The sequence below is a fragment of the Battus philenor genome, unplaced genomic scaffold (assembly GCF_028537555.1).
Source record: "Battus philenor isolate CCGP_79_NKW_IND1 unplaced genomic scaffold, ilBatPhil1.0.hap1 SCAF_18, whole genome shotgun sequence".
Lineage (NCBI taxonomy): Eukaryota > Metazoa > Arthropoda > Insecta > Lepidoptera > Papilionidae > Battus > Battus philenor.
The window spans coordinates 996548-1016266 of NW_027181680.1; the positions used below are offsets into that span (position 1 = coordinate 996548).

General features: G+C 35.0%; 1 protein-coding gene across 1 annotated transcript in view; it reads right to left on the reverse strand.

Annotated features, from left to right (window-relative positions):
- The window catches only part of mas (masquerade), a 41572-nt gene that overhangs the window by 10413 nt on the left and 11440 nt on the right, over positions 1-19719 (reverse strand). The window contains exons 2-5 of the mRNA XM_068763601.1: positions 4277-4423; positions 3236-3349; positions 1670-1863; positions 339-539 (exon numbers count right to left, since the gene is read on the reverse strand). Of these exons, the coding sequence (XP_068619702.1) occupies positions 339-539; positions 1670-1863; positions 3236-3349; positions 4277-4423 (656 nt within the window). The remainder of the gene's footprint in view (positions 1-338; positions 540-1669; positions 1864-3235; positions 3350-4276; positions 4424-19719) is intronic.

The following is a 19719-nucleotide window of genomic DNA, read 5'->3' on the forward strand; positions in this document are numbered from 1 at the left end:
AAATGTTTATTACTACGTATTTTAAAATTTAATTTATCCTTTTTTTAAACAGTTGACACTTTAGGAAAATTAATGGCAACACTTATAAAGTCATCAAGATGGCGACCGATTTCTTTTTTTGAACGAAAGTGTCTAAAATAATCCTGATTGGAAAGTTGAATAGAACGTAGAACAGATCTAGCAGACTTATGATTCAGAAGAAAGCCTAACGAAGGCGCTTCTTCTACTTCTTAGGACTCTGGCATTTATTATCTGAGCTGGTAACCCATCTTTAAGTTAAACAAATAATTTTTAAATTTAAATCTTTTCTCTGCTAGGTGATAAAAAGTGATGCTCACAGGCGTGGTGGGACGAGGCGTGGTTGTGGGTCTCCTGGTGGTGACGTCAGTACCCTTGGTGTCGGTGATGCAGCAGGTACCACCTTCGGCACATGTAGCCTGTTCGTCCACGTGGTCGCACAGAAGTACAAACAGACCGCTTATACATTCTCCCCTACAACTTCTGTCAATCTTCTTTTTCGGTGACGGCGTGGTTGTCAGCTGGAACATCAATAAATAGGAGATTGATATTAGAGAAGAATGTTCTTAAATACTATTACTCGCAAAAAAATTAATTTGAATTTGTTTTTAGGCGTTCCATTTTTAAATATTTTTTAAAGACTACATCATGACGTAATTTCAATTCGTCGGCTGATGAGAGATGGATCGCTAATATTCACTCTCTCTTCTTTTATGCACCTTCTTCCGCTCCAACTTCCTACGGTTGCACGAGCGATGTACCTCGCTTCGCTCTCGCAGCGAAACTCTAAGCATAGCCTTCTCCATTGCTCTCTGGGTGACGTTCAGTCTTCTTATGAGGTCCGTCGTAAGTGACCACGTTTTGGAAACGTATATCACCGGCAATACATTGGTCAAAGACTTTCCACTTCAAACTTTGCGGTATTTTGGACAAAGAGATTTTTGGAGCTACCCGAATTGGATTCAGTAAGTGATCTCTTTCTCAAATTTGTACTTAGCAAGTTGGACGGTTTACCCCGGGTATATATAGTTGTCTACAACTTTGAACGTAGCACCTCCAACAACTACTTGAACAGGGACGACACGGATATTATTTTAAAGCCTACTGATGCGCATCCTTGTATGTGCCCTGGAAACGGAGGTAAAGTTAAAGATAGATTTAGAGAGCATCGCCTTAATGATGGGCGACGACAACCTTCGCCCATCATTCCTATCGTTTGCTCGTAGGGTGGTGAGTGACACTGTTAATAGAAACAAAACAGTATAGATAAGCAGGTATCTAATAAACTACACATAAAATAACTAGTCAATTAATAATAGGAAAAATAGAATAAGAAAAGTGTAGTGATGTAAAGCACAACATGAAGAAAACTGTTATAAAAAATAAAATAAGTCAATAATAAAATAAAGAATAAAATGTACCTAGCCACCTAAGAGTAATAAGATAAAGGAAGGAAGGCAATGAAAGCAAAAAGGAATGAAGGAACAAAATGAAAGATATCGTGATGGAAATAAGGTAAGAATAAAAGAAATTGAGAATCATGACAGTGAGTGAAGAATAAAGATGAAAGATCAAAGACCCTGATCCCAACTAATTAGGGGTATGAGAAAAAAAAAGCCTACTTATCGAATCATATCATAGTTTAACTTACAGCTGTGCTAGGCCTTTTGGTATGATGGTGTTTCTCGTTCGGTATCACCAGGTTGTCAGGCGGGTTCTCTCCGTAGTAGTCCTTGGTGACGCAGCAGACGCGGCCCTTTATGCAGAGTTTGGGGCTGGTGAGATACGCCTGGCAGTACTGAGCCAGCTGAACTTCCACGCAAACGTCTGGACATGCGATGTTTCCTGGAATATTTATTCTTTGTATTAGATTTTTTACAACAGAAGACCAATAGGAACAGCTTTGCTCAGAGTTTTGGAATGGAATAAGAAATGAGAATATTTGCGGAGTACCCAGTCATTGACGTAGCTTTAAGAATTGCTCGTATGGATACACCGCTCGGAAAAACAAAGGCCTTTGGGGCTGAAAGTTTCTCAAACAACTTCGAGTTGGTAGACGCAGTGTGAGTAAACCTTCCATTAGTTGGAGCGACAGCATAGTCCGGGTCGAGAGAAGCAGCTGGATGCGATCAGCGAAATACCTCTCATCGAGAGGTTCTTTGCAGTGAGAGACAATATAGTAACATGATGAAGCTAAATTTTTTTTTTTAAAAACAATTCCCGTAAAAAGACACTGAAAGTTTACTAAAAATAAGCTTTTGGATCCGCCGCTATTTCTTCGCGAATATTTAACTATAATTAAGAAATAGTTGTCAAGATTAAAAGAATAGAAGAGTAGGCTCTTGATATGTCCTCATAAGTCACAAAACGACTTCATGTTCACCACTGTAAGTCACCATTTTCGATATCACTTTACTACATATGGTCATTTAAATTCACCACTCGTGTATATAGAAGAATGTTTAGACCGATTTGAAAGAAACAAGAATCAATATGAACATCCTGTAACATCCTTTAAAAGAAATATGTTTCTCGTATGATCTCCATGGTGTATGGGTGACTACTGCTCCGTCCTCCTGGAACCAGGTCATGAAGATATACTCATTGACTTCTTGAAGTTTTATTAGAAATTATTCAAGAAACAAAAGTGATATTTCTTCTCTATGAATTGTTTTTTACAATTTAGCGGTACAGAGAATGTCCAATGTTATAAATACATTTAAAAAACTTTTAAATTAAACCATTTTTTGATACCCATATTGTGGTGGTTGTGGAAAAATATGTACCTAGTCCGCCATATTGGAACGGCGTCCACCTTGAATTTTAAATTTTGACATAATCATCGTGTTTTACTAGTGTAGCCCTTTCATTTGATACCCATATTGAGGGGGTTAAGGAAAAATATGTAATACGCCATTTTGTATCGGCGGCCATCTTAGATTTATAATGTTATTTATTTTATCATATTGTATTGTCATCTAAATTAAATGTGTGTACCAAATTTCAGATCAATCTGACAACGGGAAGGTACTTAAATTTCAATTTCTAATTTTGACCCAAATAAACAAATTCCGTACGGGTCGAACTAAATAAAAAAAAAACCGTTTAAAAATACGATTCTAGAATAATATAACGTAAATGATATTAACAAATGGCAACGTTTGCTAACCGTTGTTATATCAAGACCTTATATTTAATACGTGTACCTAATAATTACCACTGTCTTTGTGTCTGTCCGGCGCTACGGTGGTGAAGAAGTCCTCATCGTCCGCTTCGGTGGTGGTGTAGCGGGTGGTGAACGGCCGTCGCGTGCTGATTGCCGTCTCGTTCTCTGTAACACACAACACTATACTGGTGATAAACTGTAACGCAAATGTCAGCAAAACAACCAACAAAATCTAGGTTCTGCCCTTTTAAGCGCTCTGAAGTAGGAATGCTAAAAAAAGCGACTGTCTCCCGCCAAAATTCCTTGTGGGGGACCACAAATCCTATGAGCATAAGACCTATGAGCTCCACAGACACTTAATTCGGTGAACCAATGGTCACGTATTTACGAGGTATGGACTGCCAGTTTGGAATACAGAAGAGAATAGTGGAAGAAAACATCTTCAGGCTGTTATAAGAAGAGAAAAGACGCCACATCTTCTTAGATTATTGTAAAAACGTAACGTAATAAAGAATAACAAATCCTAGTCGCATTAGATTGGAAAAAGAAATATGTAAATCAAAAATAGAAGTATATTAATAGTGTAATAAATAAAAGTAAATTAATAAAAATAATAAGTAGTATTCTGGAGAGGAAGGCTAAGTGAGGAAGTCGATGATGACGATACATCTTGTATCTATTGTGTGAAAGATACTGTAGAGGATAAGGACGGAAATAAAATAGTCTGTGAAAATTTATCTAAAAATATTGTCCCTGCATACCTAAGACAGAAGAAGTACAAGAGGTCCCAATTAGAGGGAGTCATAAAAAAAGAACTGGCAGTCAATTCTGTAATACGACCCCTAAAAATACCTGGGCTTTCCAGTTTCGCTATCTTAAAAGTAGTTTTAGGCTGTATACCCACGGTGTCCTGTCATTTCAAGCCCCCAAATTCTGCAAATGCCACTTGAGCAGCATATAAATAAAGTAAAAAATAACACAGAACATTAACTTTAACTGTAAAATGAACTGTATACTTAAAACTTGAGTAACACTTGTGAAACATCTGGTGGAGAATAAAACAAAGAAGAAAGGAATAGAACAGAAGATTACCTATTGGTTCGTTCATACAGCATTTCATGCCTTTGGGGCACTCCGCATCGTCCAGCACGTTGGAACAGATGAGCGTCGTGAGTGTGTGCATACAGACGCCTGGACATGTCTTCGTCTCCACCTGCGTGTCCAGCGACTCGAATAATTCTGAAAAAGAGTTTCGTTTTCGTTAAATATTTTCGTAAGATTGAACAATACATTACATTTTCATTTTTCTTTTATTGATCTTAGTAATTTGAAAGCCTTGAAATAAAGAAAGGAACTGACATAGCATAAACTATTTGTATCTCGAAGTGGCAGTAAATAGAACCTCAGCGTGTAAAACAGATGGCCGCTTGAGCCTTAACCCTTTCTACTCCAATGTCGAGTGTCACTCGACACTGATTTTGTTCCACAAGCTCCACTGTCGAGTGATACTCGACATGGTGTAATACTTCTTTTTGCCCAAAATTTTAAAACAGGAAAGATTTTTGTTACTAAAATGTTTGAATCACGAATGAATGAAACATATTCTAGAATTGCAAGATACTACAAACAAGATACTACTACTACTCCGCTAGCTCAGTGACCCAAAGTGGGTCTTGGCCTCCGAAGCGAGAGACTTCCACTTTCCTCTATCTTGCGCCATCGTCTGCCATTGGCTGACATTCAATTCGCGCAAGTCTGCCACAACGCGATCGATCCAGCGATACCTGGGTCTACCCACTGGTCTTCGACCCCTCGGTTTTTCCAGGTACGCTACCTTCACGCTCCGATCCGATCCCATTCGCTTCAAGTGATCAAGCCAGCGGATTCGTTGACCTTTATATTCGCCAATGATATTTGGCTGTGCTACTAAAGTCTCAATTTCGGCATTCTTTCGGAGCCTCCAAGATCCGTCTTGATTTCTCGCTGGTCCCAAGATCTTCCGCATGATTTTGCGTTCCGTCACTGGCAGTTTTTGTTCTTACTATAATTCAATTAAATTTTATCGATGCTACATAACAGCCTTAGAGTGGAAAGGGTTAAGGTTCTGGAATATAGACCACGGATAAGCACAGCATATGCCGCCTTATTCCACAAGATGTACAGACGACTTTATCGAAAAGACGCTAGATGTATACTACTTCCAATAGGAGTGCTATTGGAAATTATGTCCATTAGTGGAAGTAGAACAGCCGAAATAATGAAATAATATGATGTGGTGGTGAAATGAGATAAACGGATGCTATTGAGAAAATCCTAATTTATTGTTCACACAACCACTATACAAGGGTAGGCGCCGGAGCGAGAGTTTATTACGGCGGGCTTGCGCGTGCGCAGATGTGCGGCTGAACCCAGAGTGCCGTGGGACGCACGCGCCGACCGACCGGGGATCCGGGCTGCTGGCATACGACAATGCGCTAGGGCGCGCATGTTGCCGCCGCGGACAGGACAGTCCGACGTAGTGGGACTGTCCGCCATGATGATAATAAAGAAGAAACACGTGTTTTAGAACGATGATTTATTAAATTTATATGTGATAAGCTATCGCCGTCTTTGAAAGTTGATCTGCTGAGAAGATCTGCCCAGAAACTCAATAACTGCTCTTTTAAAATGAAATTAACAATGTTTTATATCTAATATATAAAATTCTCGTGTCACGGTGTTCGAACTTGAACTCCTCCTAAACGGCTTGACCGACTTTTACCTAATTTTATATGCGTATTCAGTAGATCTGAGAATCGGCTACTATCTATTTTTCATACCCCTAAGTGATAAGGGTGGTCCACCCCTAAATTATTTTTTTTATTTTTTAGACAATTTTTTTGGTTTTTACTTTATTATGATACAGCATACAAAAATACATACAACCTTACATTTTCACCCCTCTACGATCAACCCTTATTTTTTTTGTTAATTAAAATCCTATTTTTTTTTGCAAAACAACGTTTGCAGGAACAGCTAGTATACATTATAATATCAATCATGTAAATGAGTCAAAGATCATTGATGTAGCTCGAAGAACTGCTCGTCTGAAATGACAATGGATAGGGCTTATCGCTCGTGGTGAAAGGTTTTAAAGTGGCCACCACGATTTGGTAGACGCAGCGTGGGTAAGCCCCCATTTGTGGACTAAGGACATAGTTAAGGTTGTGAGAAGTCGTTGGAATCGAGCAGCGCAGGACACACATCGTGGTAATCTTTGGTGAAACCCTATGCCCAGCTGTGGGCTTCCATCAGCTGAAAAGACGAAATGAATCAAAGTACCAAGTAAGAAAAGGACTAATATATAGCTACTTTCGCTATGTAGCAGTAGTCGTGCAATGAAGTACACCGCCCGCCAGATCGCTGATAAATGCGCGTGCGATAAACAATGCGAAACACAACTGCCACCGTTAAATCACCCAACACGTGTTTCACTCTTCCACGGGGCATCTTCAGGAGTAATGTTACACCGATTAGTGCCAGTAGTAGAATGGAATTCCGCAAAGTAACGCCTGAATCTATTAGATATCAAAGTACCAAGTTCCACACGTTTCGATCAACTAAAATATCTTGAATGTTATAATAAGATTAATATAATAAATTATTAGGAACTGTATAGGAGCCTGTTATCGGCGTACCTCGCCACGTGACCTGATAACAGGTAGACACAAAGGGCTATAAAATCGACGGGTCCATGAGGTACCAGAGCGAGAGGCAGACCTAGTGCCAGATGGGCTGACGAGATCGTGGCTACGGCAGATCACGGGTGGCTCCAAGTTGCCAAAGATAGAGACAAATGGAAAGCTTTGGAGGAAGTTTTTACCCCTAGGGGTCCATACAAATTTAGTACGAAATTATCAAAATTTTAAGCCATTTGTATGGAATGAAATAAAGCTTTATTATTATTATATAGGAGCCAGAAATTATTTTCTAAATATCGTACTCCGTTTCATATACACCAATACCTCGCTTTTCGTCGTTTCGTTTTGCGTTTTTTTTCGATTTTGCGTCGCTGATTAATTAGTACTAATTTTCACTGTGCGTCATTAGATTTTCGAGGTTGCGTTGTTTTGGGTTCGAGTCTTTAATTTTCTTTTTTTTCTAAAAGATGGCAACACTTTTATTTCTAATTGCGCCATGCTATCAAAACTCGGGGATTCCCTTTCTAACTAAAAATCAACACAATTTGAATACAGTTTTATTTTCACTTTGTTTTGCTAATTTTAGACTTCAGTTTCAATTACGTAGTGTGTTGTAATGTAGTTTGTTGTGCTTTTTAAAAAGAGAATAATACATTTATATAAATTTTTACGTGCTGTTTCTGGTAACAAAAAAGGTAAATATTTTTTTCAATTGGCGTTAAATTATATTGGATTTTATTGGATTATATTGGAGTTAAAATATTTTTCTTTTTTAAATGTTTACTGTGTTCAATTTTCTTTTTGAAAAGTAGCATTTTCGTGACCCTGGAACCTATCTTCGATCTTTACATGGTTTGCTATAGAAAATCTTAATTCACTTTGCGGCGTTTCAATTTGCGTCGTGTTTTTTGGAACGTAACCACGACGCAAAGTGAGGTATTGGTATATATTTATGTTTACGTATTACAATAGATTGAATAAACAACCTTATATCAAGTCAAAACATCTATTGTTACGTAACTATAATATGTTATTAGAGCTATAAGAAAAATAAATATCAATAAATTTAAATAATATAACAAGATGATACAATTATAGATAGATATTTCTTTTATTGCATCATACGTGTAATTGTTATGGACTATATATAAAAGAAAATAGTTTGTTTGTTTTAAAACGGTTTTATTTAGTTCGACCCGTACGGAATTTGTTTATTTATTTGGGTCAAAATTAGCAATTGAAATTTAAGCACCTTCCCGTTGTCAGATTGATTTGAAATTTGGTACACACTTTTAATTTAGATGACAATACAATATAATAAAATCAATGACATTATAAATCTAAGATGGCTGCCGATACAAAATGGCGGATTACATGTTTTTCCTTTACCCCCTCAATATGGGTATCAAATGAAAGGGCTACACTAGTAAAACACGATGATTATGTCAAAATTTAAAATTCAAGATGGACGCCGTTCCAATATGGCGGACTGGGTACATATTTTTCCACAATCACCACAATATGGGTATCAAAAACCTTTCAACTTAAAAGTTTTTAAATTTATTTATTATTGCGTGATTCTGTCAATAATGTGGCATGTCTGTCACCATTATTTTAACGAACACAGTACTTCTTTTTAGCTGATGAACGCCTACTGTATAACATAGACCTTTCTATAAGATCGCAAGGATGACCAGCTATGCGTTGCCCACGACTGGAACTCTGTCGTCAGCTTAGTGTAGAACCTCTCCACGCTACATCCACCAGCTCGTGGTAGCAACTCCAGAACTCTTCGGCTCCAACGGCCATCAGCTGCACGAGCAATGCGCCTTACCAACTGCCATTGAAGACGAGCATTTATTCGAGCTACATCGATCATATAAACAACTTTCGTATCCCATCTTCACACGTAACATTAATATAGATACGTATTAAAATAAATTATTTGTTTACTATGTTTCCAATCAAACATTGTAATCCCAGAAGTTATTGGATTGTCGCATTGCAAAAGAATAAATAAACGATGTAACATATTTTCAGAGTGATTACTATATATAGAAAGATTGGAAATAAGTGTAAAACTTAGCTGCAAATATAAAATTAGCTGTCGATCTCACATCGGCGCTAAACGCGGGTTGTATGGTAAGGAGCCGGTCTCGCGCCGGCGCGAGACGCCTACCAAACAACTTGTATGAGCTGATACGGCGCCGGCATCGCGCGAAGCAACATATTAACATGCCTGTACTGCGCTTGAACATTCTAACTTCATTGGTGAATCATTGATTTAAACAATATGAGTTATAAGAGTCCGCCACGTGTCAAAAAACGGGAGACACGGCACTTATAGAGAGAATTTATTTCACAGTGCCGATCTCGCGCCGGTGCGTGATATATTTTTAATTTCTTTTATTTATTTTAATTACCTTATATATGCAAAAGGCACCTAATTATTAACATTTGAATCCTTTTTAAATAAATAAACAGCAGAAAAGATAACTTCTGATTGACTCCCGTGTTCTTTTTGTTTTTTTTTTTTTTTAGACCCCCGCTATTGGGGGCCTCTCGTACCCCTATTTGTGGTGGGATAGGGACTTTATTAGCATTTAATTTTTTCACATTATATTTTATTTTTTCTCTCTTCTTTTATTCTTCACATTCTCTTTCGGTCCGTTTTCTATGATTCCCGTGTTCAAGACAATGGCACTGAAGGTTTTAAAAGCGTAAACACCTTTTATCTATCACCCTGTAGATTAATAGACGTTACTTCATGCGATATATTGCCAGGAGTTTAGTTGGCAGTTGTAACAGCGGGAAAGCGGTCGAACGACATACAACGTCTAGTTTTAAATGTTTTTTTTTTATTCATTTTCCACGAAGCTTTTCTCTGCTGCATGCAACCGGCGGGTCGGCGCCACTTGCAACGTGCTTACTCGACTTTTACTTGAGATAACTTCTGAGGTCGTCTATGTATTGTTGCATCTATATCAACTTTCGGTGACTTTTTTTAGTAAACTTAAAGGATCAAGTGTGATCAAAGAGCACACATACAGCCTCCAACCATCAATCTCTTCTGGATAGAATCAAAGGCATATGCTACCCCAGAAGATCTGTCTTGTCTATTATATTAAGAAAATTTGTACCAAAAATACACGCAAATGTTTATTCTTTCAAATAGGCTTATATTTTACTAACCATATTTGAAACGCCTCTCTTATACCTAAATTTATATATATATATATATATTTATCTATATATGGATATATATATCGTATATATATATATATATATATATATATTTATATATATATATCGTTTTTCCTCGACAACCGAATTTTTAATGTTGATTTGTTTGTATTGTTATGCGTATATATATAAATTAATTTTATATATATATATATATATAGCGAGAGAGAGAGAAAGAGAGAGTCTTCAAATAATTAGCAATGTGACTCAAGAAGCAAAAATATAATAATATATAGTATAATTGGTTGTAGGTGAATTTGTAGCACTTATTTCTAATCACTTATATAGTGTTTACTCTGAAATATGTTGCTTTAATTTATTTCTTCTACTGGAAGGGGGCAGATCAATTACTTTGGCAGTACAAAGGGTAGAGACAGATAGTAGAAAATAATTAATGTTAATGTGTGTTTATCCGAATTTTAAAAATGATTTTTCTTATATATTAACATTACGTTTATTATTTTTATAATAGGGTTTATAATATATATATATATATATATATATATATATATATATATATATATATATATATACAACATATATATATCGCTGGTACCGTTATGTTTAGAAAATTGAAATTTAGTAAAAATATTTCTTATACCAAATAAAAGCCAGCTAAGAACCAATTTTACGAAATTCCTTCCTCAAGAGGGTTAAGAGGATACATTTAAAAATTCATATTTTCTAACTCTCATACAAACTTACAATATTTATTGGCGTATTAAAAATTAAGTAAGAAAATGACCAATATTTAGCCACACCGATTAGTGCCAAACACAGAGTCTAATCGCACTGCACTAATCGGTGTAACATAACTCCTGAAGATGCCCCATGGAGGGGTGAAACACGTGTTGAGTAATTTGACGGTGGCGGTTGTGTGATTCGCATTGTTTGCCGCATACACATTTATCAGCGGGCTGGCGGGCGGTGCACTTTGTTGCACGACTACCACTGCATGTGCGGAAGTGGCTAAATATTGGTCCTTTTCTTGCTTAGGATGGACTTCCGCTAGGTAACTCCTGATTCCATTAAGTGTGATAACAACATGGTTTTTATGAACAGTCGCTTGTAGATCGCAAGTTTCATCTACCAGCCAACCCGTCTGCCAAGCGTACCGATTGTGATATATTCCCCTATAGATATATGGAGGAGGTTTATGGGTTGAAGTATAACTCTGTCGTCTGAAAAGAGAAACACACAGAGCACAAAACGCAGTGCACGCCATGCGAAGCTAGTAAGGGATAGTTAGTAAAACATAATATCATTATCAGTAAATTCATTCTGGTATCTTGCCAAAGTAATGCACACGATTGTCGACCTTATTGCTTAATAACTGTCCTAAGCCTAAACCTACATTCCAAACTCCGTGAAGGCCACCTGACCGTTAGACCGACAATCCCGTGCGCTAGCGCATCTGTATACAGATACACGCAAATGAAAGGAAAACATTTGGTTATTCAAATCATAAGCGATAGCGTTTTAGTATTTTAAAATAAAACTTTATTTGTAATTATAAAGAAAACTCGTATATATATAAAGAAATTATTACATTATTTACTAGCTATAAACTGTAGCAGTCTAATAGAATATATAAAAAAAGTATTTTAGAGAAATATTTTGCTTATTTTATGTATTAATAATAATGAATAATTACTGATAAAAATAACTTGTACAAGCAACCAGTACTTTCACATTGATACACAAGCACCGGTAGCCCAGCGGTGGGAGACTCAGCCATACGGTCGTAGATCGCAGGTTTCGATTTTCCGTATACAATCTCAAATAGTTCATACTTTACGTATCTATTTTATAGAATTGCCATTGCGTACCATAATACAACACTGCGATAACCAACCAGCCTACCTAGCGTAGTAATTATAGTATATTCCCCATATATATATATATATACTATCTACAGAGGCGAGTGATCTTTTATGAATTAGGAGTGAAATTAATAGTAATTATATTAACATGTTACCCTATTTAAGTCCACCATAAAAGACGGATTTATTAGTGCAGCTTATTCTAAATCTATTTTAAATTATTTCATACTTGTTATTACTTAGGCAAGGGTACCTAGATACCTTATCGTAACACAGAAGGTTCGTTTAATCGCCAAAAATAAATTAAAAACATCATAGCATTTGGTAACATGAATAAGTTATTTCGATTTTATGTTTATAATTTGTAATCTGTTCGATGTTATTAAACATGTTACTGTGTATCTTTAAAATCAATTGTTGCTAGTATAAAAATGTGATATCAATGATGATAAAAATAAATAGATAATTCGTATACTCTAAAAACGCTTCCGCTTATGAATAGAGCCAGCGGTTAATAAATTAGTACACCGTTACAAGATGACCTAACGCGCATAGTGCGGTGAAATCGCCGGCGGAGTCGCCTGAAGAAAACGAAAGTAAACCCCCCCTAAAGCCTCCGCACACTCCTCTCGTCATTCTCCCACCAACAGGACTGTACCCACCATTTTACAATGAATCCAAAGATATTCATTCTATCTTGTCTTTATGCTTATTTAAACGTCTAGATTTGTAATCGTTTTAAAAACTCTAATTTCTCGTAATTCATCGTATAGATCCGGGGTAGCATATACTACCACGAGCTGGTCTTGAACCTACCTCTTTTTTACCCCACTCGAACTTTCATTCACTATTTATTTTTCATCTCAATTACACTGTAAACAAGAATACTAGTAAATGGGTCCTGAAATTCAACGCTTTAGTATGACTTAGGCTGTACGTGTGTGTAGTTCGTGATTTACGTATTAGATGTAAAGAGAAACAGCGCCATCTATTGACATGAAAGTAAAACAATTTTAAAACAAATTGATGTTACCGCGGAATTTATTTTGGCGTGTTGGCCTGAATATCTCTGAGTAAGGAAAGTTTACAGTGCGTTATGTTTTTACGTATGACAATGGTAATCTACATTCTTAGTTGTAAGTGAAATTCTTGTTTTTAAATATTTATTTATTCATTAGCGTTTTATTTTTGTTTGGATGTCAACCTCCTTGGGATTAAATGCCAATTTGTTAAGTAATGTATTCACTTCCTAGTATGGTTCCGGCAAAATAGTTTGCGCGTTACCAACACTGATATAATTTCAATTACCACAGTGACTCTTTTTACTTCTATTTTTGACTACAGATGGGCACAATCTATCCCTGATAAAAAAGAGTGATATATTTCTATTCGATCTTGGGATATATATCATTCTTTTATATCTTTAACTAATTTAGAATATTTAAGACTAAAAATATATCCTTTATATCTTCGGCTGTTTTAGCTTAGATTTAGAACTATGCATGTAGCACTGCAGACCTCGTAATCGCTTAACATCAGGCGAGACAGAGGTCAAATTTGCCCATAAAGGATAAAAAAAGAGTTGGATGTATTTACATCAGATTTTTGTCTCCTTAAATCACTTGATGACCACTCGTGATTAAGTCCTTTTAATGATTTTAAAGTCCATTAGATATTATGATAAGTATATATCTAATATATAAAATTCTCATGTCACGGTGTTCGAACTTGAACTCCTCTGAAACGGCTTAACCGATTTTTACCAAATTTTATATCCGTATTCAGTAGGTCTGAGAATCGGCTACTATCTATTTTCCATACCCCTAAGTGATAAGGGTGGTCCACCCCTAAATTTTATTTTTAATTTTTTAGAAAATTTTTTTGGTTTTTATTTTATTATGTTACAGCATACAAAAATACATAAAACCTAAATTTTCACCCCTCTACGATCAATCCTTATCTTTAATTTGTTAATTAAAAACTTTAATTTTTTTGCAAAACAACGTTTGCGGGATCAGCTAGTATAAGTATAGGAGGTTTACAACAAAGTAGCAAAGGTTTAGTAAATGAGGCGACGGTTTCCGTTGCGAAGTACTTCGCTGCGGAAGTGTCTTAGACCGCGATGTGGCACTTTGGTCCCACCTTCTTATTAGGTTCATTAATATAACGGCTATAGAATACATGACCCACATGATATATGTATGTATGAACCACTTTGTAACAATTTTTTTTTAAATAGCCCCCGCTATTGGGGGCCTCTCGTACCCCCTATATTTTGTGAGACAGGGACTTTACGGGCAAATTTAATCATTCACATAATTTTTTATTATTTACTTTCTCTTCTTTCATACTTCACATTGTCTTTCGGTCTATTCTTGCCACAATTCTGCAGTCTTTCTCTTTTGCTCTTTATCCCCTTTCATTAATTCCTCTTTTCTTTTTACATTTTCATAATTACATTGTTATTTTATATCACATTTGTAACTATTGATTTGAAATATGTTTTATACGTAAAAAAAATGAATAAATTACTAGAATTAAAAAGTCCCTGTCCTACACGAGATAGGGGAAAGAGAGGTCACCAACAGCGGTGACCATTATATATAAAAAAAAATATGTTTTAAACGAAACTTTTTATGACGGGCGTCATAAGGAAGCTCAAGTTTATCCAGAGAGAATTGGTGAGGGCTATGCATGGAGTTTCACTGCGAGATGTGTATAAGAACCAAGATCACTGATATATCTTGAATAATTGCTCGTCTGAATTGACAGAGGGCAAAGCTTAAAAGATATATTATATTAAGATTGTAAGTAGTAAGATACAACCGTCTCTGAGTGCTGATCTACAGAAAACAGTCGGCAAGAAACTCAAATTTGCTCTTTTATAATTAAATTTAACAATGTTTCATGTGTACATTGTAATATCAATCGTATAAGCTAGTTATACACTGCGAGATCCAATCATAAATGAGAAGATACGCAAAGAACTAACATCACCGACGTAGCTCGAAGATTTACCCGTTTTAAGCGGCAGTTGATGTGGCACATCGCTTATACCGATGGGCGTTGGGACGAAAAGGTTCTATAGTTAAAGTCCCAGGAAGCCGCTGGATGCGAGCAGCGCAGGACAATACCAAGTTAAAAATAATAAAAAAAATTCATCAACTCAAATATAATATAACACAACGACCTCAAGTATATATTATTATTAGGATATCGGAACCTGTTTTAATTTACGACACACGTACACTGATCGAAAAACGAAACAAAAACCAGTGATGATGACGCGTACCAAGCAGACGGCTCGCAAATCCACCAGCGTGAAAGCCTCCGCGGAGGCAGTTAACCACTAAGTCGGCGCGTGAGTACGGGATCGTTGCTCTGCGTGAGATCCGTCGTTACAAGAAGAGAACTGAACTTCTCTTTCGCAAATTGTAATTTCAACGCCTAGAGAGTAAAATCGTTTAGGACTTCAAAACAGATCTGCGCTTTCAGAGTTCCGTTGCTATGGCTCTTCAGGAGGCGAGCGAGTCTTATCTGATTCACGCGAAGAGAGTCACTATTATGCCGAAAGATACGTAAAAGATATATAGAAGGGAATGTATAGTTAATTTTCTTTTTACTTCTTTTGTCGATCGTAACGAAGTCCTCCTTCTACCTTGCGGTCTCCACTCAAGAACCTTAAGGCTCCAGCGGAAATCTTTGCTATGTTGCCTGAATGTAGGGGACATTTGGGATAAGTCGGGCATTCTTTTATCAACTGACCCCCTTATTTCTAATTTCATCTTGTAAATAAATTCCGATTCTAGCCATCTTCAAAACTCATTTAATCATTGTTTTTAAATTCCATAATAAAATAAAATGAATGAAGGTTGAATAAAAGTTGTCGAGCGAGCGACTAGATTTAATAAAAGTAGAATTAAAAAAAAAAAACAATTTCGCATAATAACCTAATGGATGTAGACAATTAAAAAAAAAACAAAAATTGTTTTGACTCTTGTCAATGTTATAATGGCGGCGGATTGCAGTAATTTCCCGCAATTTTGATTATAAACGTCAAATAATAATAAAATTATGTTGCTTGTTTTGTTATATAAAAGTTAATAAAATATTAAATTGAATAATAACACAAGTAAAATGACGCAGCTCTGAGAGAAAGCCTTTCGTCGAAATTACATGTTATTCATTGTTTTAAATGTAAATTTGTGATGTATGTTGTCGGTGTTTCGTTTGTGAATTTATTATGCGTTTCTTTTATGATTCATGGAAAAGATGTTTATTTTTTTAACGGACTTGAAATTCCTTTTTTTGCGACAAATTACTTTTTGTATGTCAATCATAAAAATTGATTTTAAAATATAAACAAACTTGTATGAAATCACAAAACTATGGTGAAGATTCGGAATATGGTGATGTAACAATCACTCAGAGATATGAGATGATGAGATTTGGCAATAATAGCTCATCGGTAAGGACTGACACTTGCAATCGCAGGTTGCGAGTTAGATTCCTAAGGATACAATCATATATATTAGGGGGACCGGAAAGTAATGTCGCTTTCTAACTACATTTTTAACAAGTTTTTATTTTCAGTCAATAGTATATTCACATTCGTTATCAACAACCTTTTGCTATCTAGTATACAAATTTTCAATACCGGAGCGGTAACAAATCAATCGGTTTTTCTGTAAAATATCGACAGAAACGAAATTACTTTCCGGTACACCTAATAATTTACATTTTTTATGGGTTTCATTTCATTTGAGTTAAAACAACGACATACACACAACAAATGCATATTTTTACACCAATGTTTTGTTCTAGAACATACCCCTGAAATTTTTTTTTAAATTCAAATTTTGAAAGTGTTTTTCGATAACAATTTTTGAAAGTACCTCGTAAGTTTTGAAAATTCTATTATTAAGATTCACTCGAGTATATATTTTCTTTTATACGTATGACGTGTAAAAACGTGAAGGCATTGTCGAAACACTAGAAAGAGTTAGTCAATGAATATTTATGAAGCGCTAATAAGTCGCTACTCGTTTCACTGTTAAGGCATTCGTAAGGCGTTCGGAGGTATTGCACCCTGCACTGTATACAGGGTGTTTAATTAAAGCTACTCTGAAATACGTTTTTTTGCTAATAACTTCCGGCATTCTACAGAGTCAGATAGTAAATAATAATTAATTTTAATATGTAGCAATTAATTCTTTCTCTCTCTCTCTCTTTCTCCCTCTCTCTATATATATTTATATCTAATATATAAAATTCTCGTGTCACGGTGTTCGAACTTGAACTCCTCCGAAACGGCTTGACCGATTTTTACCAAATTTTACATGCGTATTCAGTATATCTGAGAATCGGCTACTATCTATTTTCCATACCCCGAAGTGATAAGGGTGGTCCACCCCTAAATTTAATTTTTATTTTTTAGACAATTTTTTTGGTTTTTATTTTATTATGATACAGCATACAAAAATACATAAAACCTAAATTTTCACCCCTCTACGATCAACCCTTATCTTACATTTGTTAATTAAAAACTTTATTTTTTTTTGCAAAACAACGTTTGCGGGATCAGCTAGTTTATATATATATTAGAAACTTTACAAGAACGCTTTTAACTATAATCTGATTACGTTATTTCTTTCTGAAACATCACCTAACAGTAAATGTGGTAAAATTTATAGAATTTACACTCAGATTTCGTTGTCAGTCTTGAAACGGCATGATGGAATCGACAAGCTCTTTTCATACTATCGTATCTTTTACTTTATTCTAGTAGTAACAGAGGATCATATTGACTTGAACAGCGAGTAGGATTCGTAAAAAAGTTTAAAAAATAACTGATTGTAGTTTAACACATTCTTTGCCATGTGGGGCGTGTATGACCCCCGCTGCACTTTCCGCTCAGGCCATTTGCAGTTCTCATTGAAAAACAAAGGTTTCTTAAACAAATGAATTGTAGGCTCGAATATATATAACTTCACATCACGCATGCGCGTACGTAATGCATATTAAAATTAATAAGTTTTTGCCGCTAAATAGCTTTGCAATATTGAAAAAGTGTAAAGCATGCCTCTTAAACGATTTTCTAAAGAATTTTAAATGTGAAAAAAATGAATGATGTGATAATCTTCAAAAATTGCCGTGGCACGGAAGGTGTTAATATATTTACCAAAGCCTATTATCAAAAATTAAAATGACAATAACACATTCAATTTAATATTTTTATAACAAATTAGTAATACTGCACCCGCGACTTCGTCCACGTGGAACTTAATAACAATAAACAATTTATTAAGTATTTTTGGCCAAAGATTTAAGATTCTAAAATACAACTATTCTATGTTACTCCTTATTACATCAGCTCCCTGACAATATAGGTCTCGTCAAAATCGGTTCAGCCATTTCAGAGATTCGCGGGAATAAGCAGACAGATTTAAAAAAATGTAATTTGGGTATATGTACCGTATATATTCATATGCATGTAGTAAAAAGTGGTTATTTTAATATTACATACAGAGACGACAATTTTATTGATCTGTATATATATTACAGTGAAATTTCTTATCGGTATACAGTTATTTAAGATATAAGTAATTGTAATGTTGTATAATTTAGTCTAAATAAATTCATTATTTTCATTTCAATGAAATATTTACATGTTATGGCCATCTAAAACTTATGATGATTAGCTCTATCTACCTATCTATCTATGTTGTATTTAAAAGATAAAATTAAAAATATTTATAACGAAAAGGAAGAATTTTTGTATCTAGTTGATTTTTTGCTCTACTCTGCTTTTTCATTATAATATTAATAATAAAAACAGAAGTCATAAAATAACATAAAATTCTAAAATATTATTTATGATAATGACTACAACAAAATAGTGAAAATAAATCATTTTGTAATGGGATATAGATAAATATAAAAATCATCAATTCAATATTGGAACTTGAAACAGAACTCTTTGATGGTCAACTGATTATTTATTACTTAATCTACTTTATTTATGACTCTTCTCTACTTCGCAAATTATTATAGTTGTAAAGAAAAAGCAGAAAGAAACTTCACAACAACACATCTTGTTATTTAAATAAAATAAAATTAAAATAATCAAGCGATATCACTGCCAAGGTTTTTTTTCATTTAAATATTCGCTTACTGAATAATAATCCTTTTCCGTCAAATTACTTTTAATAAGCAAAGTTCAATTATGTTTTGCGAGATTTTATTAATAAATCTGATTTTGTTTATTATAAATGAATTAGATACTTTTTGTAGTTGAAACTGTAATATAGCTAGTTTTTCACGGCGCCTTGTAAATGCACTATGGACCACGTGAATTTTTTCACCATGTGAAATGGACGTTCCTTACTTTTTTAATTTATTGTAATCATTGTAAATATACAAAATATTATTATAAATATCGTGTGTGGCCACTGTAAGAATATTGACCCCTATGAACCGATTTTTTGCGGTGATTCGCGCGCCCAAAGCTGGGAATAGTTCTGATAATAAATAATAATGTTTAATATTTAATATATGCAATGGATGCATAGGACCACCCACAATGTGAAAAGACGAGCTTCTTGAATTCTTCGGATGATACCGGATGTAGGATCCAACTGATTATATTGGAAATTAATTAGAGAGGTCTATGTCCAACAGTGGGCATAGTACAGTTGAAATGATGAAATAATATTAATATATTTAACATTCATAAATGTTAATAAATGCTACGTTTCAAAATGACTGAGCGTGAATGCTAAAAGATTAC